General features: G+C 37.1%; 1 protein-coding gene across 2 annotated transcripts in view; it reads right to left on the reverse strand.

Moving 5' to 3' along the window:
- Positions 1-21,653, reverse strand: part of SLK (STE20 like kinase) — a 49,272-nt gene extending 27,619 nt beyond the window's left edge. Inside the window, exons 1-7 of one of the 2 annotated variants that reach the window (XM_037497972.2) lie at positions 20,985-21,653; positions 6,614-6,778; positions 4,651-4,699; positions 4,183-4,332; positions 1,551-1,623; positions 1,199-1,393; positions 581-662 (exon numbers count right to left, since the gene is read on the reverse strand). In XM_037497972.2, the coding sequence (XP_037353869.1) occupies positions 581-662; positions 1,199-1,393; positions 1,551-1,623; positions 4,183-4,332; positions 4,651-4,699; positions 6,614-6,778; positions 20,985-21,134 (864 nt within the window). In that variant the 5' untranslated portion in view covers positions 21,135-21,653. The remainder of the gene's footprint in view (positions 1-580; positions 663-1,198; positions 1,394-1,550; positions 1,624-4,182; positions 4,333-4,650; positions 4,700-6,613; positions 6,779-20,984) is intronic. The other variant, XM_037497973.2, reaches the window with a different exon arrangement.
- Between the last annotated feature and the right edge of the window lie 1,565 nt (positions 21,654-23,218).

Genomic DNA, 23,218 nt, shown 5'->3' on the forward strand with positions numbered 1-23,218 from the left:
GCAATTCTTCCTGCTTTATACCCCAGATAAACAGATCAATCTAGAACACTAAAATTAAGATGTTATACCACATCTCAACGTAACAGTAACTGCTTCAAGATTTGTCATTCTATTTGTCCACTTATAATGTTAATTATTTGCAAATTCTTGTTTCACATATTACAAACAGATTCTGTTTATAATTATCCAATCACTTTGCCACCATTTTTTGAAAGTCAGCAATATTTACTGATCATTTATCTCATTGTAAGAGACATTAAAAAAATTAATTAGCTTATGGTACCTGCCCCAAAGGAACTTGTTTTCTAGTAGCTGGAGTTACAAAATAGAAATAACAAACAAAATGAAACGGACACAAACTGAATCAAAAAAGGCAAAGGAAGAAAGATTTATAAAAGTCTTCTTGTAACAGCAGCACATAGGTTTGTATAGCGAATGTTTACTGCTACAGTGTATTTTGAACTTCCACAGGGAAAGTCAGCAGAAAGAGAGTATATTGAACAAATCTGAGATTGTATTTTCTTGAAGAGATGTTAAAACAATTTTATGGTTTGCTGTTGTCATATTAGTCTTATCCTACCTGCAGTAGTTGAGATGTATTCCACCTAGAATCCACATTCTTTTCCAAGCATTTCTTTAGAAAATCCTTAAAATTTGAAGACCTTCAAAATAAAAATTTAACATTTTATCTTACTTTCTTATTATTAAAATCAAACAAAATTCAGATAAATTAGTCTTATGTTTCATTATATAATAGTATTTATTTAACATAAGAGAACCTGTATATAAGAATATTAAGATTTTGTAAGTTATTAAAAAATACAAGTTAGAAACAGATGTAAACAGGTTCATAGTTTTAGACACTGAGATACAGCGAAATATTCACAAGTGTGACAAATCACAAAAATTCTATAATATTAAATTCCACAAATGTAGATCAATCACATACATGCTTCACTTTCTCATGGTACAGAAAATAACTGTTTTCACGCAAAACTCAAATCACTGATACTTTGAAATACACTAGGAAAACTAGTCATAAGAGTTGTATGATATTTAAGTCTTGAAAATATACCAAAATTCAGTTTTCTAATTCACAGTCTTCCCACCACGTACCTAAATTTAAATAGCCTTGGAAAACTGGAAGAATAAAAGATCAAGTTTTGATTCTTAAAAAGCTTTGTTTAGAATATTTTACCATTTTGATGGCTGCGCTAATGTAGGTGGTTCAGATTTTGCTATTTTTAGCAACACTCGCATTGGATTTAATTCATGATGAGGTGGTTCAATCTCTGCCATTTCTATTAAAGTGATACCCAGGGACCAAACATCAGCTTTGTAATCATAAGGTCTGTCCTTAGACGTTTCACACATGACCACTTCAGGAGCCATCCTATGAAAACAGGACATTGAAAGTTAAGATGTTTAACTTAACAAGTGATCGTAAATCTCATTAAATATATACAGAATAATTGATTATATAGACAAAATTAATGAGCAATAATTACTGACATATCTAATACCGTAAATCCATAAAACTGAATACATACCAATATGGTGTGCCAATAAAAGAATCTCTTCTTTGAATCGTCCTTGTGTTTTTAGCTGATACACCAAAATCCGCTTAAAATAAACAATCACACAGAAGTATTAATGATAACTTTCAAGCAAGATTCACTGTAGTTCAATATAGAGGAAAATCAGTACAAGTACTTAATATGGCCATTCTTATTTAAGGGTAGGATAAACAGAAAGAGAAATAACATCTCCACCATCCTAATTTTGACTACTCTCTTTCTACCACCCCCCAAAAAATAAACTGCCAAAGAAAAGATGTCATCATTAAAACATTTAATACCACCATTTTAACACATCTTCAAATCATAATTTTCCAGAATTGAAAAAAATAGTAACTTTAAAATAGACCAGTATGTCCACTTCAAAAAAAATGCAAACTTGTACATGTGCTCTAATTAAATTAACACATAAATATTTTCATAAAGTGTGAAAAACAAATTACACCATAGCAGCATTTATGACAGCATATGTCTTGCCAGCTTCCTCACAAAATTGTATTACAAAGAAAGTCTGTTTGTAAAACTGGAAGTCATGTTTTCTGACTTAAAGGGCAGAGAACAGCAAAATTACAGCTTTATGAGTTGTTAATCCCACCTTTTCAACTCGGAACTCAAACAGCCATTTGTACCATAAAATCCTAATGCTGCATAAATCATCTCATACCATATATAATATATAAAATATATATAATATTGAAAGATTAATGTTTAACATGTCTACAAAGTTAAAAAGTAGTAAGCTACACAATTATATGATTTTCTACATCTACGTTTATTTCAAAATAAAAAGATTAAAATTCAGTTCAGGTGTCACGACAAAGTAAAGTAAAATCACTATGATCAATGGTATCAATGTGGCCTTTGAAAATATTTTTCCTTTTAATATCCTTCCAAAATATACAAATTTGGACTTCATCACCAGACTTTATTTTAATTCATATCATGGGTCTTCTTAAAGAGGATTATATGTTCCATTGTATGTGTTTATATGAAATCAATTAGTTTCCCATCTAAAATCTATTTCTTCTTATAAAGTTATCATTTATTCCCTCAGTATAAAGCATAAAACTAAAAATCCTATTTCTTATATTGATTTCAGGCATCCTTTTCAAGCGTACTTTGTTTAGTCAAAATACCTATCTAGTATATATACACAATGGAATACTATTTAGCTATCAAAAAAGATAAACTGATGCCATTCTCAGCAACATGGATGGAGCTAGAAGGGATTATGCTCAGTGAAATAAGCCAGAAGGAAAAAGAAAAATATCAGATAGTTTGACTTATAGGAGGAATATAGAGGAACCAAATAAGAGCTCAGGAGAAAAAAATAACAATTTACAATAATAATAAACAAAAAACAAAACGAGCAGACAACCATAAATCAGAGACATTCTGCAAGGGAGGGGGAGGAAGAGGAGTCAAAACAGGAGAGAAGAGCACAAGGGACTATGGTGATGGTGCATGGGTGAAGTGGTGGTGGGAATTTTACAGGGACTACACCTAAAAGGAGAAAGCATACAAGCATACATTGCACAAAAATGAAAAATGATGTAAAATATATGTGTGTATATATATATAAGAAAATAATAAATTTCAGCAAACTTTAAAAAAATACTTACCTATAAAAGTACAGTATAAAATGAAACACTGAAAAAGAAACCCACTAGCCACTAGACATGAGTTTTATTTTTTTTAATTTTTGCATAATGTATGCATTTTCATTTTGGTTATATTCCCCATACAATTGCACCCCCCCTTATTTTGATCCTAATGCTTCCTCTCCCCAGCCCCCCCCCCGAAGTGTGTCTCTGGTTTATGGTTGCTTGTTGATTTTGATTTTTTCTTTGTTATAATTAGTCTTTTTCCTGGTCCCTTATTTAGGTTTTCTAAATTACTGCTATGAGTAAGACCATCCGGTATTTTTCTTTTTCTTTCTGGCTTATTTTGCTGAGCATGATCCCTTCTAGCTCCATCCATGTTGCTGAGAATGGCATGAGTTTATCTTTTTTGATTGCTGAGTAATATTCCATGGTGTATATATACCACATCTTCTTGGTCATTTATTTTTGGGCATTTGGGTTGTTTCCAAAGCTTAGCTATTGTAAATAGTGCTGCTATAAACATAGGGGTACAGGTGCCCTTTAGAATTAATGTTTCTGTGTCATTTAGGAAAATACCTAGAAGTAGAACTGCTGGATCATATGGATAGATATGAGTTTTGGAAATGAAGATAAAGCTAAGTTAGCAGTTTTACAGACTATGTCATATTCTAAATGTATTATATACATAAGTATTAAGTCTACACACAAAAATTCGAGGAAAAAAAAGAATTAACCAGTTAATTTTTAAAGCTCACCTTCTTGAAAATAAAGACATTTCCTTTCTTACTTTCTTTTAAAGTGACTTTATATTATGTTCCTTAATTAGGAAATCTGGAAATTAATGAATACTTATTTCACTAAGGAAGTATTTTAAAAATTAACATGGAATTATTCTCCGTGTTGCACATAAATTTGAGTCATAACAAAACAATATTAAGTCACATACATACAGGGGGAAATCACAGAGCACAAAAGTGTATTGTTTAAGTGACTAAACTTACCTAATTTAATATCTCCATCTAAGGTAAAAAGAATGTTGCCAGCCTTTAGATCTCTGTGGATGATTTTATTATCATGTAAGTAGTTCAATGCCTCTAAAGTCTGTTTACAAACTACTTGTATTTGAGATTCAGTTAACGGTCTCTCAAGTTCTACAAGGGAAAAGAAAACAAATCTGTATATTTATACCTTGAAAACAAATCAGCAGAGTATACACCTTTAGCATCACTACTAAGCAAATTTATTTTAGAAGAACTATCTATCCACAAAGATTACTTTCCTTACATTATAGTCAACATTTCTTTTTTCAAATCATTAAATTATCCAGGAATATAAAAATAACTAAGCTGATTTCTTATTTATTGGACTTCACCTAAAAGTGAAAGATATATATGTATAAACGTTGGAAATACTTTGTTTTTTATTAAGTATAATTTAAGATGAAAATATAACAAACAAAAAGTATTTACCAAGCATCACAGCATCCACTGCTCCACCTGCACAAAATTCAATGAGGATCTGCAGGCAAATAAAAAACCACATGTCTAACACTACATTGCGTTTGATAATTTTTTTTCAATTTACAAAAAAAGATAAAGGAATAAACATCAATCTAGATTACAGAAATACTATTATGCTGACCATAAGGATTTTCTATGTCAAAATAGTTGTAAGCCTTAAAGATACACAGTTAGGAAAGCACAAAGAGAACACACTGGAAGTATATTTTTATTTTTTGTTTATGTATATTTTTTTAATCACCATTTTTAGCATCCCTGCTTCTCTAAAATTAACAGAATTTCTGTTCAAGAGAGCACTATATACATATTTCATCAAAATTGAAAGATTTTCTTACACATTTTTAAAGTAACTGTAATGATGTAAGTCATCAAATCAATTTTTTAACTTCAGTAACAGGAATAAATATGGAAACTTCTGAAATATAAGAAAAAAGACTTTTTTTAGCTAAAAATTAAATATGGGCCTCCCTGGTGGCCTAGGGGTTAAGTCTCAGCACTACCACCATGAAGGTCTGAGATCAATGGGAGCTGACCCACATGGCACAGCAGACCTCTCCTGTCTCATCCACTGCTCCCCTCAGCAGTGTATTTCAGTAGATCTGCCAGTTCTGCTCCCCACTCTGTGTCTAATGAATCTTCTAATTCCCCCCTCCCGCCACACCTCTGGGGGCCTGCACCCTAGTTCTTCTATGCAAAAATAATAAAATCTTTTTTAAAAGTAAAAAAGTAAAAATTAAATGTATAAAAACAAAAATTAATGAAATTTAAATACATAAAAATACACACACATAAACTTCAGATCCTAGCTCAATCATCATTTCCTGATGGATGTCTTCCTGGGTTTCGCTGGTACATACCACAAAGGACCTTTCCTTCTTAACCATATCATAGTTATAATTTTAATATTTATTGATTCTTTGATTAATATCTCTCTACACTAGAATGCCCCATACAGTTGTTGAAATTTTTATTTTGCAATAGTCTCAAGTAACAATCTTATTTATTTATTAACTGCCTAGGAGTTAATTTTCACTATGCTCTCCAGAAGCATTCTGCAAGAATATATTTCTAAAGAAATATATTTCTAAAGAAATATATTATCATAAATATAACTATAGATAACTTTTTTCAATTAGATATCATAACAAGTCACACAATTTCCTGCTTGTTTCCCCTCTGCCACTTTATAAAATAAAATAAATACCACTTTATTTTATTTATAGGTGTTCCCAATTACAAATTATTTTCAAATTCATTATACTATTTGAAAAATAATTTAAGAGGTACAACATTACATATCCTACAGATGAATAAACAAATTCATAAAGGTAAATTTATTTATTCAAGTCCCTAGTAGCAGTAAAAGAATCAAAAAATGTTTTATTTCTGTATCTATGTATGCCTAGTATTTCCTCATCTTTTAATATGTTTACTGCTCAACATATGGCATTGCACTACATCAGGCATTACATGATGTACTAAAGTTAAGCCAAATAATATATGATAAATATTTAACATTTCAAGTAAGTATTTTATAATTCACTACAATATTAACAAAAGTTTAAGATAAGAGATTATTCTAAAACAAAAACTTTAAAAAATTATAAATATGCTTAAATTTAAATTACAAATAAGAGTCACCATTTAATTTCGTAATTTAGGAAATTTAATATTCTAGCCAAATTGTCCAATGCCAAACCATAGAATATGGTACAATCTGAAACAGACATCTGTACATCCGCTGAGGCCAAGAATAATTATGTTGTTAATTACCCTATCATCAGCAGATCTACTCATAAGTAACATAAGTGAAGAGATTATGTAACATATAAAATAACCTTTCACAGTGTATCTCTCTTTCTGACAATTAACTCATTCTGGCTACTCCTATAAACAAACTGAAAATACTTGCCCAAAGATTGTTCTCATAGTAGAAAGCATCTAGAAGCTTGACTATATTGGGGTGATCACAAGACGCTAATATATCTATCTCCACCATGTAATCTTCAAGCTCTTCTTCAGATTTGGTGTCAATCACCTTTGCAGCAGCTAAAACATTGGTCTCTTTATTCTGGGCCTAAAAATGACAATATCAGAGAAATCACATTTGCAATGCATTCTCTTTTTTAAATTATTTTATATAAACTTGTTTTGAGTAATTTTAAGTTCACAGCAAAGCTGAATGAAAAGTACAGATAATTCCCATATACTTCCCATCCCTACTCATGCACAGCCTTCCCTACTATCAACATCCCACATCAGAGGGATGTACTTGCCACAATTAATGAACCTACACTGACACATGATTATCACCCAAAAGTCACAGTTTATACAAGCATTCACTCTTGGAGTACATCCTATAAGTTCTGACAAATGTATGACATGTATCCATGTAGGACAGCTTCACGGCTTAAAACTCCTCTCTGCTCTGACTATTCATACCTCCCTTCTTCCTAACCCTTGGCAACCACTGATCTTTTTACTGCCTCAATAGTTCAGCTTTCTCTGAATGGAACTTTTCAGATTGGCCTGTTTTACTTAGTAACATATATTTTAGGTTTCTCTATGTCTTTTCATGATGTGCTCGTTCATTTCTTTCTAGCACTGAATGACAGTCCATTATATAAATATGCCATAGTTTATCCACTTGCCTAATAAAATTTTGGTTGTTTCCAAGTTTTTGCAATTACATATAAAACTGCTATCAATATCCACATGCAGGTTTTTCTGTAGACATAAGTTTTTAGTGTAATCACTGAATCATGTGGTAAAGAGCATATTTAGTTTTATAAGACCCTAACCACCCAGTCTTCCAAAGTGACATTTATTTTCACCAGCATTTGTGGGAGTTTTGTCACTCTAAATAGGTATGCAGAGGTATCTCCTTGTTTTAATTTGCATGACATATGTTGTCAAGCATCTTTTTAATATGTTTACTGCTCATCTGCATATCTTCTTTGTTAAGGTGTCTATCCAGATCTTTTGCCCATTTTGTAATCAACTGCTGACTTTTAGGAGTTCTTTATATATTTTGAATAGCCCTAGTCAGATAGGTGTTATGTTAAACTTTTCTCCCAAAGACTTGCTTTCTCATATTCTTGACAAACTTTTTTTTAAAAGACAATCTAAACATAAATTCTAACCAATGCATGCTGTGCCAAGTGCATAAGGGATAGGCTCCCCTCAGGGTTCAAATTCTGATTTGCCACTTACTAATCTGTGTTACTTAGGACAACTTAAAACCTCTCCCTGTTTAACTTTTCTCCTCAGTAAAAGTTTTCTACATCTCATAAGTTGGTGAGAATTAATAAAATATTTAACAAGGAGGTGGAAGTAAGGGGTTTGAGGTTACATATAAACATTTACTTCAATGTCTCCTGTATAGAGCAAGGATTCAAAAATGTTAGCTGTAATTATTACTATTACTAATCCTTGCAACAAATCCATGATATATTACTACCCCTACTTTAAAGGATAAACTTGGAGAGATTAAAAAGATTCCTCAAGGTCACCTAACTTGTAAGAGACAGAATCAGGATTCAAATCCAGATCTGTTTCCAAAGTCCTTTCTTTAATCATTCCCCTTTCTTGTTTCCCTATGCTCCTATCAATTTGTACATTTTTCTTTGTTTTTAATACTTTGATTTTTCCATTTTCTTTCTTTGACTGAGTAAGTTCTCACTTTCATTTACTACAAATAAAAAATTTCCAAGTATACAGTAAAATTCAAGATCATTTTTGAAAGTTAGGGAGCAGATCATAAAAGAATAATTTAGTTTTTTAAAGACATTTTAGCTTGATATGTGTTATCATAACTTTAGCAAAACTATAGCTACCATCTTAAAAGAAAAAAATAAATCAAACTTTCAAGTTAGTAGTGTTTCAACAAGCGTCCCAGCCTACATTTAGAATTTATCAATAGAAGATTTTACAAAATAGGGCCTCCCCAGTGGCACAGCGGTTGAGCGCTGGGCTGCGAAGCTGCCCACAGCCTCTGCAGCGCCGGTTCCATCCCCTGCTGCCGGTGAGGGTCCCACATGGCGCACAGACCTCTCCCTGCCACACCCACTGCTCCCCTCAGCAGTGAACTTTGGTCCTTCTGCCTGTTCTGTTCCCCGCTTTGGCTCTGGTGTATTCTCTCACCCTCCCGCGCTTCTGACTGTACCCAGTGCTTGTATAAATAAATAAATAAATCTTTTTAAAAAAAAAAGATTTTACAAAATAAAAACATACACAAAACAATTTATTAAAGTGCTATTCACAGTAAGTAAAATTGAATCTGTCTAAATGTTCATTAACAGGAGCCTGCTTATATCATTCAGCACACAATGAAAAAATTATGTTACCATTAAAATTAGTTGGTTAATCAATTAGTCAATCAATCAAACTAACTGAACAGAAGCCACAACACATTGCTGAATGGGGGAAAAAAGGCAAGTTACTAAACATGAATGGTATGTAATTTTACAAAAACTACACTTTCATTTTCACACATGGATAAGACACAAGAAATGTCTGGGGAAGTATAATGAGAATGGTGGAGTTGAAGCAGATGAAGCTTTTTACTTTTTCTGTATTTTTCATATTGATTTTTAATGGACATGTATTATTTTTACAGAAGTAATAAAGTACTCAAAATCAGTACATGAGATATTTCTTAGGGACCTAGCCTTGGAGATGACGATGAAAAGAATGAACAAAGCAAGGTATCAGCCTGTATCTAGGAATTTTTCCTAAGTTGTTAATTGCTATATTTTTCTTCTTTAGAAAAAATTTTGTTGAAAAGAAATACGAATTAATTAACACTAATGTTTAGGATTCAGAGCCTATGCTGTGGGTTAAAAAATAACTATACTGGTCAACACTACTCCTCTAAAAGAATATTCTAATCTACCCTATTTGATGAAATCTAGGGTGACTTTTAAGGTGAGCCCTTATCTTATATTCTACTAAGAAAGAAAAACTACCAATTAAACTATGACAATACTTTATCATTTAGAATTTTTATGTTATACCTAAGTTCTTTTGGATATAGTTAAACAAAACAGTTACTGTATATTTATCATCCCTGTGCATACCAAAAAAAGTTAAATACTCCCTATTTAAATTTGACTCTGAATCACATTTTTACTCACAATTATCTAATGACTGAGTTATTTAATGATGGTCTTTCCACATAATATCATTCTCCAGCCATTAAAAACTTTGGTGATTCAGCATTTCTCAGTTGTGCTACTCCACCACTGTCTCCAAAATTTTCTTTGACGCCACTGACTCACATTTTGTGATTGTAATGATAATACTTTCTTGATTTTACCACAGGTGCTAAAAAAAGATTTTTTGGTAACAACCAGGATTCACATTCTTTCTTCAAAAGATTCATAAATAGTTTATGATTAAAAGGTCATTGTATGACATGCACAGGCAATGGCAGCATGACCACCACCTGACCCAACAACACTGGGCATCCTTCCATAAAACACGGCCCAATCACAGGTATGTTCAAAAGGAAAATCTTTCACAACTTGTGAGATAGGGCATATCAAGTTTGTCTAAGAAAGATAGGACAATTGGGTCAATAATTAAAATTTATCCTACCCTAAATTAGAAGAAATAAGCCAGTAAGAGATAAATCCTTCTCACATTTGAATGTAACACTTTGGGAATAAAGAGACCAAGAAACTGTCTTTGAAAGGAACACTATAAAATCTGAGGTAGAGGACCAAGGACACTGTGACGTCAAGAGACATCCTGCTCCTGCATGCTTCTACCGATGTGTAAGAGATTTTAAACATGTGTCTTTAACTTGTCAATGGAATGGCACGAAGGGGAAAAATTAAAATAAATAATCTCTCAAATTCTTTAAAGTAACAAATTCTATTATTCCATCCTCCTGCGTATACTGATTAAACCAACAATGCTACCCTTTGGCTTAATATAAGTAAAAAATGCTACATTAGAAAGTATAGTGCCACTTACACTATTGCTAACTAAACCTAAAATAGACACTGATAAATGTGTGAAACTGTACAAATAAACTTAAAAATAAAGTGTTAAAAGTTCTAGGGGCCTCGCTGGTGGTATAGGGGTTAAAATCTCAGCACTATCAAGCTATTGACAGCCACTGCAACTAGTTCGATCCTCAGCCAGGGAGCTGACCCACATGAGGCAGCAGACCTCTCAGACTGCCTCACCCGCTGCTCCCCTCAGCAGAGTATTTCAATAGATCTGCCTGTTCTGCTCCCCACTCCGTCTCTGGTGAATCCTCTCACCCCCCACACCTCTGGCCTACACCCCGTTCTTGTTCTTGTATGCATAAATAAATAAATATATCTTTTTAAAAATTGCATTATCTAAAGCATAAAAAAACCTTCATAAAAAGACTTAAAGAAATAACTAAACAAATATAAAAACAGCAATGGAATTAAGAAATTTTCAAATGTGGATTTAAAGAACATATAGTTTCTACTGATAAAAAGTTTTCAAAGATCAGCCATAATAACCTAAAAATCACAATGCTCTTATTTTAATGAATCATGAAATGAACTTGGTCACTTTACGTAACCCAATAGGAGGCTGCAGGGAAACATAACTTATCTGAGATTCCTTACCTGGTTTCAGGTTCTAAATAAAATAAGGTAAAAATTACATTTTTATACTACTCTAATTTTAACAGTGATTATTTCCTGGGTGATGTGAGTGAGTACTTTAAATATTCATTTATTTAGATGACATAATCTCAAGGGTAAGGGCTTCCTCCCACCAAAATAAGAATCAAATTGCCCAGTGTATAAGGATATTCAACACTAAGAAAATAAGTAAAATTACTCAGTATCACTTAACAAAGACATACACTTGATTTTCAAGTGTTAGTTATGTTAGTTATGTTATGTTAGTTATGTTCTATAAGGTTGCTGCAAATACTGAATTAGTAAATACTATACAACCACTGCATATACTCTCTCACACACACACTCCTCATATAGGTCATAATCTTAAATCTTAGTAACAACTCATCCTGGTAGATTCTATATTAGTTTACAAAAGAGAAAATGGGAAGTATCAGATGACTTCTGTGAGATTATCCCCCAAACAGGTGCCATACATGGAGTTTACACTGGCCTCCACAGTCTCCATCCTCTGGTCACCTCTGCATGAAAGCTTAAACAAGAACACATAGCATTACTTTGTTTCATCTCAGCTGGGAATGTGAGAGTCTGGGGACTCACATTTTTTGCAGTTTTGCACATGTATGCAAATGAACATGACAGCACTGTGTATATGGATTTGGAGCTATAAATAAATTTTAGCAAGTAGACAAATTCCCAAATACAGAATTCACAACTAATGAAGATCCACTGCTCACACTCCCTATAATGCCTACAGAGTATTACAGAAATCCTTTTGTTAATAAGCATTTTCATGTCATTTCCTGGATTCTGCAACAGGGAAAGGAATATGCTTCATATTCTCTATATTTTCAAACATTTTATTTGTATTATGCTGGGCATTTATTCAAAACCTTAGTGTGGTCAGTCAAAATACCAACCACAGAATGTCTGTAATAAGTTACTGCAAAAAAGAAATTTCCAAAATGTTTTGTCAATTCTTGGATCACAGTTTTCTACTTATTTCAAAGAACGTGCTAACTCTGAGCACCATAAATATACTAAAACATCCTTGGTAACTGTATAAGAGACAAGCTGAGGAAATGTGCATAGAATGCTTAGTTGAAAAGATGGAAAGTGAAAACACACCAAAAAAATGTTTTTCAAAAAAAGTTTTATTAAAAATAAGACAAAAATATACTACTTCAGAAAATTAATTCAAGAAAAATAAAAGGTTTCAAATTGTAAGGAAGATCATGTCCATACAAACATTTTCTATGCTAAGTTATAAAATTAAAGGGCCAAAATGCATAGTTGTTAAAGTAAGGAACTCATTATAAATACTAAATTTTTGCAAAGGAAAGAAAAAAGAACTGCCAGCGTGCTAAAGTTATTTTTACAGTCCAAGTCAGTTAACTCTTTTAAAACATAGATGTGCATGTGCTAGGAATTTGGACTATGTGTGGTAATAAGTACAAAGCACAGTGTAGCATTTAATAAATGCCAACTAACATTAGCAGCATAGAGTAGAAATAGTTACCTAGCCAAAAGGAGAGGGAAAAATGAATGAATATATGGAGACAGAAAAAATGTGAAAAAGAACTACAAAATAGCTGAAATAAAATAATGTGCAGAAAAGTATTTAAAGTATGCTTTTATTTTGGAAAATGCAACCTTATAGAGAAATTGAATGAACAAAACAGTGAACATCCACATACCTCTCAACCAGCATCAACAATTGTTACAGTTTGTCATATTTACTTTACTTTTTCACACATACATACACATATACTTTACAGACAGTTATAAACAAACACACACATTCAAGAAAAATAAAGGGTTTCAAATATCAACAGCAAGTATCAGTGAGGATACAGATCAACTGAGAAACTCCTATACCCTACTGATGGGGATGTAAATTAGTATAACCACTTTGGAAGACTGGCGATATATATCTTCTGAAGTTTAGAATACATATACCCAATGACCTAAGAAGTCCATTTCCAGGCATATATCCATCAGAAATGAAAGCATATATACACAAAATATGTAAGAATATTCATGATCTAGGGCCTCCCTGGTGGCTCAGCGGTTGAGCGCTGGGATGCGAAGCTGCCCGCAGCCTCTGCAGCGCCGGTTCCATCCCGGGCTGCTCCCCGGCTACCAAAGGAGGGTCCCACATGGCGCGTAGACCTCTCCTGCCGCCTGCTGCTCCCCTCAGCAGTGTACTTTGGTCCTTCTGCCTGCTCTGCTCCCCGCTCTGGCTCTGGTGAATTCTCTCACCCTCCCGCGCTTCTGACTGTACCCAGTGCTTGTATAAATAAATAAATAAATAAATAAATAAATAAATAAATAAATAAATCTTAAAAAAAAAAAAAAGGAATATTCATGATCTAATTCTTAAAAAAAGGGAAACAATTCAATTGTTGACTCAAAGCAGAATGGATAAATTGTAGTATTTCCTAAAATACAATACTATAGAACAAAAGAGAAGTATCAAATGATTACAACATGCAACAACAATGAATATCACCAATGAAATGCTGAAAAAAGCCAGCACAATGTGTACAAGGACATTTACGTGAAGCCCAGAAACACACTAATAAGTTGGAGTAGACTGAGTAAGATATAACAGCAGTTATGACTAGTATAGTGACAGTAAAGAAAGGAGACAACAGGTTCAAGAAACATTTACAGGTAGAATTAATAGGCCCTAGGCCTCCCGTGGTGGTGCAGCGGTTGAGCGCTGGGCTGCAAAGCTGCCCACAGCCTCTGCAGTGCCAGTTTGATCCCCGGCCCCTGGGGCACGCAGACCTCTCCTGCCGCCCGCTGCTCCCCTCAGCAGTGTACTTTGTCACTCTGCCTGTTCTGCTCTCTGCTGTCTCTGGTGAATTCTCTCACCCTCCTGCGCTTCTGACTATACCCAGTGCTTGTATAAATAAATAAATAAATCTTTAAAAAAAATAAAAAGAATTAATAGGCCCTGGTGACTGACTAGGTTTGTTGGGTAAGGAAGCAAGTATTAAGAATGACCTCAAGGTCTCTGGTGCAGGCAACTGGTAGATGGAGATGTCAATTACTGAAGGGAGAAAAACAATAAATTAGGAGCTGACATCACGTGCTAAATTAGGAGCTGACATCACATGCTCAATTAGTTCATGTTTTGGACTACTTGTTTAAAGAATCTATGAAATATCCACATGGACATCTCTAATAACTGAATGTGTGGGTCTTACTTTCAAAAGGGGGACCATGGGATCAATACATAAATGGCATTAAGGCAGTAATTAAAGTCTTAGGAGAGCATGGCCTCTCAGAAGAAAAGAAAGATCTACACTCAAGCCCAACCAAATCCCAACACTTAGAAGTAAAAAAGAGAAAGAAAAGCCAAGAAAATAGTCTGAGGAGTAGACACAGAGATGGAAGAAAAATCAAGAGAGTGTGGGGACCTTAATTTACCTGAAATATATGAAAACACTAACTCAAAAAGACATGCACCCCCTATGTTTTTGCAAAACTATTCACAATAACCGAAAAAGGGAAACAACCCAAGTGCCCAATGATGACAGATGAGTAGATAAAGAAGATGCGGTACATATACACAATGCCAAACTACTCAGCTATTTTAAAAAAAAAAAAAAAAGATGAAATTTTGCCATTTGCAACATGGATGGAACTTGAGGGGATTATGCTAAGTGAAATAAATCAGAAGGAGGAAGACAGCATGTGATTTCATACCATGATATACTATGAAGGAAAAAAACCAAACCTTTAGACACTGACAACAGAATGGTGGTTACATGAAAGGGTAAGGAGGGTAGGAGAGAATGGACAGAAGGGTCTGACTGGTTGGTGGTTTATGGTGACTGGAAACTTGGTAGTGGGCTGGTGAGAACTATACTGTGAGAACTTCCACAGTGTAAAATAATGTTGCTTCAGTAAAAGCCAAAGATGAGTTTTTAAGGGAAAATGATCAAATGTTCCTGAGAAGTCAAATAAGATAGTAGTGTTCACCGAAGGATATGAGTCTTCAGATTGAAAGGACTAACCAAGGTAAAGCAAAATGAAAGAATATCTTTTTAATTTTTAAAAACCTTTAAAAATATATATCAAAGTATATTACCACAAACGGGATAAAAAGAAAATCCTTGAAGTTATAAAGTGAAAAAGATCACAAAAGATCAGGAAACAAGTAACATCGGACATTCAACAGCAACACTTGAAGTCAAAAGATCATGAATGGGGAAAAGTCTTTAAAATTCTAAGAAAAGCTTATTTTTTTAACTAGAATTCTATAATGAAACTGCATGTTCATAAAGGCAAGATCCTGAAAAATGGACCATCCATGAATCCTTCCTCAGAAGATTCACTGAAGGTTGTAAACAACCAAAACAAAGGAAATTCCATCAGGAAAACCAAAGCATTAAGACACACTTGAAGTAGCTCCCAAGACTTCTGGGGAGGAAAAATAAAACCCATGATTAAGGGATGATAATAAAAAAAGACCTAGAGCTGAAAACAAAAACTAAATATATATCATATTCTCAATCATATGTTAGATTTGTTAGATTTTCTAACACTAACATATAAATTCAATAAAAGTTTGTGAAACTCAATTAAGCTAATCTAAAATGCATAAAGAGGGCCTCCCCGGTGGCACAGCGGTTGAGCGCTGGGTTGCGAGGCTGCCCGCGGCCTCTGCAGCGTCGGTTCGATCCCCGGCTGCTCCCAGCCACCAGAGGAGGGTCCCACATGGCGCGCAGACCTCTCCTGCCGCCCGCTGCTCCCCTCAGCAGTGTACTTCGGTCCTTCTGCCTGCTCTGCTCCCCACTCTGGCTCTGGTGAATTCTCTCACCCTCCCGCGCTTCTGACTGTACCCAGTGCATGTATAAACAAAACAAACAAACAAACAAATAAATAAATAAATAAAAATGCCTCTATAAAAAAAAAAATAAAATAAAATAAAATGCATAAAGAAGGACTAAGGGCCAAGAATATTACTAAACACTACTGAAGTATTACTGTAGCGGAGATTTATTTTAATGCTATTCTAGTTAAGACAGGAATAATGCTACAAAATAGAGAAACAGATTAATAAAGAAAATAGACTGAAAAAACAAACACGTGTCATTTCATAGATAGGGCACTGTAGAAGAGTGGGAAAATAGTTTCTCTCCTAATGCTGAGTTCTGAGACAACTGGGTAAACATATGGGGAAAAAATGTAAAAGGCAAAATCATAACACTTTCAGAATACAGTACAGAATTATCTTCACAATCTTGAATCAGTAATGGACTTCTTAAACACAATACAAAAAGTACTAACTAAAAAGGAAAAAACTGACAAACTGGACCACATTAAAATAAAGAATTTCCTGTTCACAGAAGGACACCATAAAAAAATGCAAATACAAGCCACAAAATGTGAATATATTTGCAATAGCCATAACCAACTAATGGCTACATCCAGACAGCATTACAAATACATAAAAAAAAAAAAAAAGACATCCATCGGAACATGAACACAAGAAGAAATCCAAATTACCAATAAACCTATTAAAAGACTTATTTAGGGCCTCCCTGATGGCGCAAAGGGTTAAGTCACAGCACTATGAAGCTATCCTCAGCCACTGCAGCACAAGTTTGATCCCTGGCCAGGGAGGTGACCCACAAGGCGCAGCAAACCTCTCCTATCTCGCCCGCTGCTCCCCTCAGCAGTGTATTTCAGTCAATCTGCCTGTTCTGTTCCCTACTCTGTCCCTGGTGAATCCTCTCACCCCCTACACTTCCGGCCTGTACCCCAGTTCTCGTATGCATAAATCAATCTTAAAAAAAAAAAAAAACTTATTTATTAGTAGTCAGAGAAAGAACCACAGTGAGAAATATACCAACATCAGGTTGTCAAATCTGACAATACCAAATGTTGATGAGGATGCAGAACAGAGATTTTCATATGCTGCTCCTGAGAGTGGAAATAGTATAGTTTGGTATAGTTTGGTATTATCTAGTAAAATTCAGACCTACTACACTACAGCCCAGCAATTCTTCTCCTGAGTTAAGTCTTAGCAAAACTAAAGCATATATGCAGCAGCATTGTGTATAACAGTCAAAATGTAGAAATACCCGATATATCCATTAACAATACAATGGTAATTAATTACACAAACAATGGAATTCTATGCAACAATGAAAATATACTAACTACACTTCTAGGTGATAATGAAGATGAAGCTCACAAACACAATGCTGACAGAAAAGAATACAATCAATATGATTACATTAATATAAAGTTCAAATGCATACAAAATTAAGTTTATAATGTTTAGGAGTAGATATCTACAAGGCAAACTATAAAGAACAACAAATAAATAAATGACTAAAGATAGGATAGTGGTTTCCTTTAGAGGAAGAAAGGGATCAATTCAGAAAAGAGGCAGGAAGGATTTGGGGTGCTGTCAAAATTCCTAGACCCTGACAGCTCTAATATGAGTTCACTTGATTATTATTTTTAAATATACATAGATATTTTTGTACTTTTCAACAGAAAGATTACATATTTCACTATTTTTTCAAAAGACACACACCCATCAGTGCCATAAAAAGAATCATTTTCTTTAGGCAGTCAGTTTTGCTTCAATTCTAAACATAACTTTAAGTCAAGTAATATTTAAAAAAAGAAAAGAAATGTAAAATGAAGATTTCTCAGGCAAGAAAATAACTTACAGAGTTGTGTAATGCTGAAGTAAGGAGGGAATACAACTACATGATGGAAAAATGATTCAAATAAATTATACAAGATGATCGCCTATTTACAATTTCATTTTCTAACAGTTACTAATTTCCATATACAAATAATAGACTCAATTTTAGAAATAGTTTTCCACTGCAAGCTCCTACATACCATAATAAGTTTTGATAGCTTTTTCCCCCTGTAGAAAGAAGTTTATAAATCTAAAATTTCTAGAGAATCTTGGAAAACAAAACCTTTTAGGTAAAAGAGGCAAAACTAGTCAGATAAATTTAAATTTTCTTTTAAAAAAATTCACCTTAATTAGTGTTATAATCCAATCTTACTTCATTTAAAAAGGCAATAAAATAGTATTTATATTTTAATTAAAATACGAAATTTAAGCTTTACTCTCAGGAACATTTATGACCAGGAAATAGGCATTTTCTAAAATCAGTATTCTTAAGGGGAAAATATAAAAATTCCTCTTAGGCAAACAATTCCATACTAGAGATTTTCAGAAAACAAAAAAACCTCATCTTATTTAGTGTTATAATCCAATCTTACTTCATTTGAAAAAAATAGTATTTATCAACAAAAAACACTCAGCCTATTCCTTGGAACCACAGAACAGTGAAATGAAAATGACAAAGAATTTATGCTTTTCATCTATCACACTAACACAGTCAGTCATCAAAACCACAAAAATTATCCTTGACACAATTTTACAGTGTTAAAATACATGGAGTCTCTTTTCAGGAAATTTTCAATTTATGTCTTACTATATAGAAAGATAACATTTCTCTTTGCAGTCATTAAAGAATTAAGTCAGAAAGTTAGTCCACACTATTGCCTGTGCCATGGGAAACCAAAGAAAATGGTTTACAGTATTATATTCACATATCCCTTTTCCTGCTTTACCCAATATTTTGCATCTATAAGCTCAAAATGGGGTAACAGTAATTTTGACCATTTACTGAGCCCTAAGTATATGCCTTATACTTATCATCTCCTTTAACTCTCACACACTGAGGAGCATGTCTTACAGATGAGGAAAGAGATATGGAGTGACTTAAGTAACCTGTGCGAGGTCACATGCTGCTGGTGAATGAGGGGGCTGTGATACAGCCCAATTCCAGAGCCAGTGTCCTAAGACTACCCTGTTTTTATTCAATAAAACATTTACACCATGGAAATAGCCCAGAGTCACCTACTCCCTTATAACTAAGGGATTCCAGATACTCAAAGGATTTATTTTTGCCTTTCCTAGACACCTATATCTTCACAGAACATTAAAGGGTTAAAGAATTAAACATTTAGGGAAATCTATTATTTTCCAGCTAAGAGTACAGAGGTCCAGAATCGTTGGCTGTTTGGTCCAAGACGTCAAGCTGGTTAATGACAGCCAGCAACTAAACGCAGTTCTTGACTCCCAGGAATGACCGTCCCACTGCACTAAAAGCCCTTCTACCAGAAGTCTATACTGTAAGTCTTGCTGAAACCCATACTCGCTCTGCACACAAACCCTGAAGTATACTTTGCAAACTTTCACACCCTACAATAGCTTCACCAGCACCCACAGGTAAATAACATACATTCTTTCATTTCAACAGCTAGAGACAGATGCACTGTGTGCTAGGGCATTCAATGAACCTAAACAGGTACACTGTGGCTCCCGGTCTTACACAGCAATGTAAGCTCAGTTACTGTATGTGGTAAGTGCTACAGTAGAGGTGTGGACATTGTGTCTTGAAGGCATACTTAAGACTGCATATTCCTTCAGCCTGAGTAAAGATAAAGCAAGGGGACTGTGATGCATTTGAGGTGGGACAAAGGCAGAAGTGTAATGGTGCTCAGACAGGAGGGAAAATGCCATCACTTCTACGGAAGGATGTTCAAGGCAACAACAATAATAAATATGAAGTCAGAAGACCTGCATGCAAATCTAGGTTGTGACCTGGTGACTTTGAACAATTTCTGAGTCTCAGCCTCCTCATAGGTGAAATGTTGAAACTACTGACCTGCCTTCCTTGCAGGACTTCTGCCAGGCCCAAATGATGTGAAACTGCTTTAAAAACTACAAAGTCCTGTATAAACCTACATTATTTATGGTTTCACTTCTAGGCAACCCTGTGGATTCTTCCCCCAAAACTGTGTTTCCGAAAAACCTCACCCTTCAGGATGAAAATATTCCGATGACATCATTCCTATACTCCCTGAGACAGCCAGCAGTTAACATTAATGCCTTCAAGTTGAAACATCAGACCGCTTTCGACTGAAATAAAAATGTATCAATATATGTATTTTTAATTTCCAGGGCGCCTGTACTGCCTTCGAGTCCATGCTTACTGTAATCATATTTAGAAACTAGTACCAGATGCAGGTTTTCTTCGGAAAGTTTTCTATCAGAAAATCCATTCCATTTTAAAGCATGTTGTCAAGCAACCAACTCAAGAACAGTCTGCAAGTGGCAATCATTTTGCTCCCATCCCAACATATTAGCTCAGAGCCAACCGAACACATACATGCCCAGGGACCCTAAAAAGGGAACTATTACCAGACACACGTACACATGCAAACAGCTAGTAGAGAAATACACACCCAGTGAAAAGTGAGTTTCTGATTTTAAAAATAGTTGAGGGCCACAAGCAGACAGACCCCTCCTGTAGATTGCAGGACCCCCTCGTTCCTCTCAAGTTTGACAGAGTCCTGCAGAAACCTCGCCTCCCTTCGGCAGCAACTCTCCCAGCCACATCCAGGCCCCATTGTGTCCCACCTCAGACCCCACCGAGCCACCCCCTGGAAGACAAGCGGCTGCAGGGAGGTCCGGGGTGCGCGGGCCAGGGAGAGGCGCGGGGCCGGGCGGGCACCCCGGGAGCCTGACGTCCTGGGGCCCCCGGGGCCCGGCCGTTTCAGGTCACAGGCGCAACTTCCCGTTTTCCCTCTCACCTTGTACACTTTCCCGAAGGCGCCGTCGCCCAGCTCCCCGATGATTTCCCAAAACTCCTCGGGGTTCAGGTCCCTCTTCACATGCTCATACTGCTTCTTCTTCTTATCGCCCCCCAACTTGAAGATCTTACGGAAATTGAAGAAGGACATGTTTCCTCCTCACGGAGTTCCTCGGACTTGAGGACTAAAAGCAACAATAAAAAGCAAAGTTTCTCCGCCCTGCTCCGCGGCGCGGGCTCGGCCGGCTCCCGCCGCTGCGGCCCGGGAAGGCGGGGCGCGGCTCCAGCTCCCGCCCGGGGTGGGGGGGCGGCGCGGGCGGCCCCTCCCGCCGAGTCCGGCCCGCGGGGCGCGCGGGGCGCGGGGGCTCCCGGCCCGCGGCCGGCCCTCGGGGGGCGGCACTAGCCGGGCGCCGGCCCCGGCCCGGCCCGACGGGTCCGAGCGGTCCGGACGCCGCCGCCGCGGCTTAGGCCCGTGTCACGGCGAGTCTCCAGGGGCGGCGGCCACTCCGGGCGAGGGACGCGGCCGGCGGCTTCTGGGGCGGACGGGCGCCGGCCGAGCTCTCCCGCCGCGGGCGGCCAGCCCCGGGGCTCCTCCGCAGCCGTCAGCTCCCGCGGCGCGAGGCCCGCGCGTCCCCTCGGCTCCGGGGCGCCGCCGCCGCTGGTCTCCCTCAGCCCGCACCGCCTCGGCCTGGAGCGCGCGCCCACGCCGACGCCGCAGCGCGCCCGCGCGCGCCCGCCCGGCCACGCGCCCCGCACCGTGCACGCGCGCGAGCCCGCCGCTCCGGCCCCGCGCACGCGCGCTGGGCCCCGCCCGGCGGCGGCCCTCAGGGGCTCCGGGAGCCTGAGGCGACAGCGCGCGTCTCCCCCCGACGATTGTTCCCAGACGTCCCCCCCAGCCCCAAATCTTAGTTAGTCCCCCGCCTTGGTGGAATTGCCCCCGTGACAAAAATCCTGTTGGTTTGCCTGAGAACGTTGCCCCGATTCTGGATTTGGAAAAAATGTGTCAAGAATGAAAACTGAGCTGGCGGGTCCGGGGCCCAAAACTGGACTTTTGGGCGCCCACGCGGGTCCCGGGCGCCGCGAGGGCGGGCGGTGTGTGGGGGCGGCAGCTTTGGGGCCACCTGGGGCGGGCCGCTCGGCTTTCTCCGAGCCTCAGTTTCTTCGCTGGGAAATGGAGATCCTGGTCTCCCCAGGGGCTGTGGCGGCAGGAAGCGAAGGGTGTGAGGGAGAATTTTGCTGGTTCCTGAACCCGCAAACGCTCAGTTTTGGTTAAGGCTGGAGCTTGAAGCCCCCCGGAGAGAAGGGAACACTGCTGAAGCCCTTTCTCAAGTGATGACCGCGACGCTCCCTGGAGGGTCGGCCACCAGACGTGCCAGAAAGCCACTTCCACAGGCAGAACCCCGGTGCCACCTCTCCCGGCTGCCTCGGGACTGCTGGCCAAGGTCTCGACTCCCCGACCTGCCTTCAGCCCCCTGGACATCACTAGGGGAAGGTGGGGGACGGGGCGTGGGGTGGGGTGGGCAGGGTGAGGAGGGCGTTGACTGGCGTCTGTCAGATGGCGACCTGCCTTCCCCTCCTCCACCTGAAGGGAGCTCTTTTAGGACCCTGGCTTGTTGCTCAGCGTGGAGTCCTAGTACCTGGCAACGTTCCTGACATATAATAGGAAGGCAGATGAATGGAGGTATCTGGAGCAGAGGCCATGTTGCTATCGATATAGTGTCCACATACTCCTCCCCAACTTTTTGCCTTTCAGTCCCAAAATGGTATTTAAAAATCCCTCTTCCAGCAAGAGGGATATGATGATTGTATTTCTCAGGATTCCCCTATTTTTTGTTTTTATTGAGGTATAATTGATGTAAAGTAAGCTGTGCGTATTTAAAATACACACTTTTGTTTTGACAAATGTATACACCTGTGAAAACAATACCGTAATTATCTGTTCTTAATTAGTATCATTATGTAAATGGCGCTAGATGTAATGCTAGTTAATACAAATTCATCGTGGAATATGAAAAAAAAGACAAAGAATAAAAATAAAAGTACTACATGTTTCCACCGTCCAGAGGTAACCATTGGCAGGATATTATTATAATTCTGGATAGGATTTTTTGTCTATGCATTAACTTACAGGGAATTATACTGCATGTGAAAGTTTGCATGCCCCACTTTTCATATTCCATAGGATTAGTAATTGTTCTCTTCCAGCAGGAGATATTTAGTTTATTTACAACTATT

Source organism: Talpa occidentalis, unplaced genomic scaffold, assembly GCF_014898055.3.
Source record: "Talpa occidentalis isolate TD23 unplaced genomic scaffold, MPIMG_talOcc4v2.1 talOcc4.8, whole genome shotgun sequence".
Taxonomy (NCBI): Eukaryota; Metazoa; Chordata; class Mammalia; order Eulipotyphla; family Talpidae; genus Talpa; species Talpa occidentalis.